General features: G+C 34.6%; 1 protein-coding gene across 1 annotated transcript; it reads left to right on the top strand.

Annotated features, from left to right (window-relative positions):
* The first annotated feature begins 1934 nt into the window (after nt 1-1934).
* On the top strand, nt 1935-2727 carry LOC141683008 (auxin-induced protein 6B-like). The gene has a single exon (XM_074487697.1). The coding sequence runs from the start codon at nt 2198-2200 to the stop codon at nt 2498-2500; it is 303 nt and encodes a 100-aa protein (XP_074343798.1). The 5' UTR covers nt 1935-2197; the 3' UTR covers nt 2501-2727.
* The last annotated feature ends 3273 nt before the right edge of the window (nt 2728-6000 follow it).

Below are 6000 nucleotides of genomic sequence, written 5' to 3'. Positions count from 1 at the left end.
TGTTTAAAGTTCATTAGTGATATAGAGTAGAGGTAACAAAGAACTGAGCAACCAATGTTAGGATTTTGATAAAACTTCAAATTTTCCAACAAGTCCTAAAATATTTTTTACTTGCAAATTTCAAGCAATGTTGATTCTTTTACACATCAGTGAAACGATCATCCCCGCATGGAAATATCTCTTCAAATACGAAAATCCTTGCAATAAAGAAGGCCTTTTCTTCTGCAGTAAGAATTTTCATGCCTAAGATCAAAATGGCTACTGCAGCAGAGATTTTCAGATTTCTGTATGATAACTTTTACATAATTATAATGAATTTTGTTTCAAATGTCTAAGCATTTACTATGTCTATTTTCACGATTTGAAGGAACTTAAACTACAAGTCACACTGACAAATTTTTCCACAGTCCACGGGATTGTAAGACATCCAATAGGATGATCGTAGCCAAACTCTTTTTCAGCCCCCCTTAATAACTCTTGAAATGAACGATGCTTTAAATATGATAATGGAACTATGAATGTCTTCCTTACAGTTTCTCCGACATAAACAGCAAAACTCTTAACTAATTCCAAAATGTGAACAATATTTCTATAAACAAATGTCTTGTCTTGGGAAGAAAGTACAAGTGTACCTAAAACTAATTCCAAAATGTGAACAATATTTCTATGTTATCCACATCGTTAATTTACAGAACAGAAGTTATAAAAACATCTTGATAATCACCGTAAAAAAGGAACTGTTAATTAGTTACATACATAGTTGTTTACAATGCTAAAGTTGATGTTCCGATACTTGATACTGTGAAAAGAACTCTGAACTAGTTAGAATTTAAAACCTAGGTTTCTCAGTCAGGTACTCATGAATTTTGCATAGTTTATAGAGATTTATAGTTTAGATAAAGAACTAAACCAACTGGAATCAGTAATATAGGAGAGTTCTGGTCTTCCATTTCGTAATAGACAAACATTCAAATTGTACTTTGTTTGAAGTAATCTTATACACAAGTTTTAAATAAAAAAATTTAGTTAGGGGTCCTGATCCCCGGCAAGTGTTTGATATAGCAGACTTACCATGTGTATTAAGCGTGGTAAGACATGTTAAGTGTTTTTTTTGTGAATCCAAGATAAGTCACACTTACCGGACAAGGATGTTTAGTGTATTTTGTCTTACTACGCTAAATATTGTCTTACTGCGCTAAATACCACAATAAGTTCGCTACAGAAAACGTTTGTTCTAGATTTTTTGCCTTTAATTATTCACATGTGTTTATCCGCAAATTTAATGTCCTGTTAATAATCAAATATTACTTTTTATGTCTTTGTACCCTCATACTGATGTGAAATATTTGTAATGTTTAAAAACTGCTTTTAAGTTTTATCCGATTTATACAATTTTAGTTTTATCTATGCAATAAGTTTTGCATACAGCAACAAGTAGCCGATCTTCTTTCTCAGTTAAGAGAGTACTTTAGCAATACCATAAGATAAGAGAAACAAGAATTGCTTTGTCAAGACTTGTCACTGTTGCAAAATGAACTAAAAATATTCAGCTATCAACGCGAATATAACCAAGTTGATTACCAGTTGTTAGAATTATATATGTAACCGCCTTTGATGACCAACTCATCAGAAGCCCTACATAATTTCTTATGTTGTTTTTAGGAGGCAGAACCATGTGTAACAAAATTCCAATGTATCTTCTTAAATTGACTGTTTCAATACCCTCTCCACATTAGCAGTTGGATGCATATTGCCCCAGTAATTACATAAATAGATGTCTACGTCGTATATTTTCATATCTTATATGTCTGAAACATGTTCCTGAACAGTCTTAATAAGCAGCAAATCAACCACAGAATACAGATACGGATTTTGAATATAGAGATCCAACAGTATTTTTATTTACATCTGCTTTTTCATTTCAGTCTAATGGCTATAAATCCCCATATTATCTTCTCGATGCTGAGTTGCAAAACAGAGCCATGTGCAGTCCATGAACTATTGTTTATCACTAACCCCACGTAAGGTACCTGCACCACTCATGTTCTTGTCGAGATATATTCCACTTACAAACTGCATCTATATATACACTTGCAATTCTTCAGATACTCATCAAAACAATTAAGCTCAACTATCTAAGGTTCTTCAATTATCAAGTCATCAAGAAATTATTATTTTTCATTCATTCTTGACAGCCATGGCTATTCGTATGCCTCTTATTAATCAAGCTAAACAAATTCTTCGACGATCTTCCTTCAGTGCCAGGCACACAGGTTCTAAATGGTCAGATGTACCAAAAGGTTATTGTGCAGTCTATGTTGGAGAACAAGAGAAAAAGCGATTCGTGATTCCATTATCATTCTTAAACATATCTTCTTTTCAGAACTTGTTAAGTCAAGCCGAGGAAGAATATGGTTTTAATCATCCAAATGGTGGACTTACAATACCATGCAGAGAGGATATATTCCTTGATCTCACTTCTCGTTTACGGGGATTATGAGGCAGGATTGATGCTTCAGCCTTTTTACTGACTGCAACATGTACAGAATTGATCATCATACATTTTTGTAGACATTTTTTCTTTGCTTTTTTGCCTTAAAGTAATAACTAGGGTTGGCTGTACTTTCTTTTCTATAAGAAAGTCCAATTTGCAGACATTTCTTTACTGGAAGACATTTACTGTATTTTTAAATAAATGTTATATCCAATTTGGTACTTTAGCATTCATCATTTTCTCCGTATAGAAGTCAATGGTAGGATTTTTAAAGAACTTAATTTTTTTTGCGGAAATGATCTCCAACCTTTCAATTTAATTTCATTTTAATTAGATTGTGTCAGATAATTGAGGATCAGATAGAATTTCATGTCTGGCATCATCTTTTCATTCATACCTTAATTTTTATGTTTGGGCTTCATTTTTTAATACCTACGGCTTATGAATCAGTGGAACATTCTTTTTCACAGATATTGTCATATGAGTTTGACTAGTGCAGCAGAGTTATGAATGGTTGAATACTAGATTTCTTCGGTGAACAGTGTGTTAACTTTTATATAATTTTTACATACAACAAACTCTGTTTCAAATGTCTAACAGTCTAAGCATTTAAAGTGTTTCACTATTTCGAGGAACCTAAATTGAAAGTCACACTAATGAACGTTTCCACATTGCACGGGATTGTAAGACATCCCATAGGATGATCATAGCCAAACTCTTCTTCAGCCCGCCTTAACAACTTTTGGAATGAACGATGCTTTAAATATGATAATGGGACTATGAATCTCTTCCTTTCAGTTTCTCCGACATAAACAGCAAAGTGGCCTTTTGGTACATTTCTACCTTTAAGTTCAGCAAAGTGGAGTCCCGTGATATATACTTATGCAGAAAGATGTATAGAAATTTAGAGCTGCAATTACTCGCCAGAAACAATTTGCAATCTGATAAATTGAATGAGTAAGAGATGAGATGAGTCGTGACGAGGATTAAAAAACAGAATAGTTGAATGAGATGAGATGAGATGAATAGTAGAACTGGATTATGAGCAATCGAAATGGCAGCTTTATTATCACAGTAGATTTTTATAGGAATTGAAATGGAAATTCTCAACTCATACAGTAACCTTTTTATCCATATTGCTTCACAAATTCCATTTGCAAGAGATCTTAATTCAGCCTCGGCACTACTTCGAGCTACAACACTTTGTTTTTTGCTTCTCCAGGTGACAAGATTTCCTCCAATAAAGGTGCAGTACCCTGATGTTGACCGTGCATCGGCACTTCCTGCCCAATCAGCATCAGTGTATACCTCAATCTGTAAATTACCACGCCTTTTAAACATAAGACCTTTTCCAGGCGTTCCCTTCAAGTATCTTAATATTCGGTAGGCTGCGGTGAAGTGTTCTTGTCCAGGTGAGTGCATAAATTGACTCACCATACTCACAGCAAAAGCTATATCAGGACGAGTATGTGATAGATAGATAAGCCTGCCTACAAGACGCTGATATTGTTCTCTGTTGATTACATCTGCAGGCTTAGCAGGTGTAAGTTTTATATTAGTTTCAACTGGAGTCTCAGCAGCTTTGCAACCTAGTAGTCCTGTCCCCTTGAGTAAATCAAGAATGTATTTTCTTTGATTGACAAAGATGCCTTCCCTCGACCTTGCAAACTCCATGCCAAGGAAATATTTTAGCTCTCCTAGGTCCTTTATCTCAAAGTCTTGTGATAATCGTTTCTTTAAACATGTTATTCCTTCAAGATCATCACCTGTTATAATTATGTCATCCACATAAACAATTAAAATAGAAATTTTACCATCCCTAGACCGTTTATAGAACAGTGTATGGTCAGCTTGGCTTTGAAAGTAACCATAGCCCTTTACGACCTTAGTAAAGCGCTTAAACCATGTACACGATTGTTTAAGGCCATACAAGGACTTTTTTAATCTTAATACCTTATCATGACCCAATACCTGTTCAAATCCAGGAGGTAACCGCATGAACACCTTTTCTTCTAATTCTCCGTTAAGAAAGGTGTTCTTGACGTCTAACTGATGTAAAGGCCAATTGAAATTAGCTGCTAGAGACAATAGTATTCGGATAGAGTTTATTTTAGCGACCGGAGCAAAAGTCTCTTGATAGTCTACTCCATATGTTTGAGTAAACCCTTTTGCAACCAATCTTACCTTGTATCTCTCTATACTTCCGTCTGCTTTACATTTTACCGTAAACACCCATTTACATCCAAATATTTTATGATCTTTAGGTGGATCAACAATTTCCCAAGTCCCACTTTTTCTTAGAGCATTCATTTCTTCCATCACTGCCGGTCTACAATTTGGATCATTAAGTGCTTCCTGAATGTTTCTGGGCACAAACAGATTAGAAATTTTTGATGTAAAAGAACTATGTTTTTTTGAGAGTTTACCGTACGACATATATTTGGACAAAGGATGATTAGTACATGAACGCTTTCCTTTCCTGATTGCTATAGGAATATTATGATCATCAGAAGCAATATTTGGATCAGACAAATTATTAGAAGTTGGAGAAAGGCTAGCTGGACTGTTAACAACACTAGGTAAAGGCATATGTGAAGTACCTGTATTTTCAGATTCAATGTCCGGGATTGTTGAATGGACTAGTGCAGAAGGGATATCTGGTTCTCTACTTTTTTGATAATTTTTCCTCCTTGTATAAACCAGAAGCTCTGTACTCCGTTCCATAGGAACCTTAGATAGTATTTCTCCCCCTGTTAAAGAATCAGTTATACTTGGAATATCAATGCAAGGATTTCCAGTTTTACCAGTAGTGAGAGGCATAACAAGATCCTCTTTATATGATAATATGTCATTATCCACAATTTTAGGTAAAGGAGTGGGCATCATATCCCAAAAATTTTCTTTTGTTTGCTCTTGTTCCTCTCCCTGAAGTAAACCCTTTTTAAAAAACGGTTGATGTTCGAGAAAAATGACATCCATAGATATTGTGGTTTTTCTCGATTTTCGGTTAAAGCACTTATATCCTCTTTTATTTGGGGCATAACCAATAAAAACACATTTTTCAGCCCTAGGATCAAGTTTTGACCTTTCTTTATTGGATATGTAAACATAGACAGTGCACCCGAATGTTTTAAGAGGAATGCCTGACAAAATACGTGACTCGGGAAAATACTTTTTGAAATGTTCAAGAGGAGTAACATAGTTTAAAACACGTGTAGGCATACGATTAATTAAGTAAGATGCAGTTAAAATTGCTTCTCCCCATAGATATTTAGGAACGTGCATAGAAAACATAATTGCACGTGCAACTTCAAGTAAATGCTTATTTTTTCGCTCTGCGATGCCATTTTGTTGAGGCGTATCAACACAAGTAGATTGATGTTGAATGCCTTTTTCTTTCAAAAAACTTGTAAGAACTCTTTTAAAATACTCGGTTCCATTATCAGTACGAAGAATTCCAATTTTAGTTTGAAATTGGGTTTCCACCATTGAGTAAAAATTCGTGA

Source organism: Apium graveolens, chromosome 9 (assembly GCF_009905375.1).
Source record: "Apium graveolens cultivar Ventura chromosome 9, ASM990537v1, whole genome shotgun sequence".
NCBI classification, from domain to species: domain Eukaryota; kingdom Viridiplantae; phylum Streptophyta; class Magnoliopsida; order Apiales; family Apiaceae; genus Apium; species Apium graveolens.
This window is presented reverse-complemented; position numbering and strand designations above follow the sequence as displayed.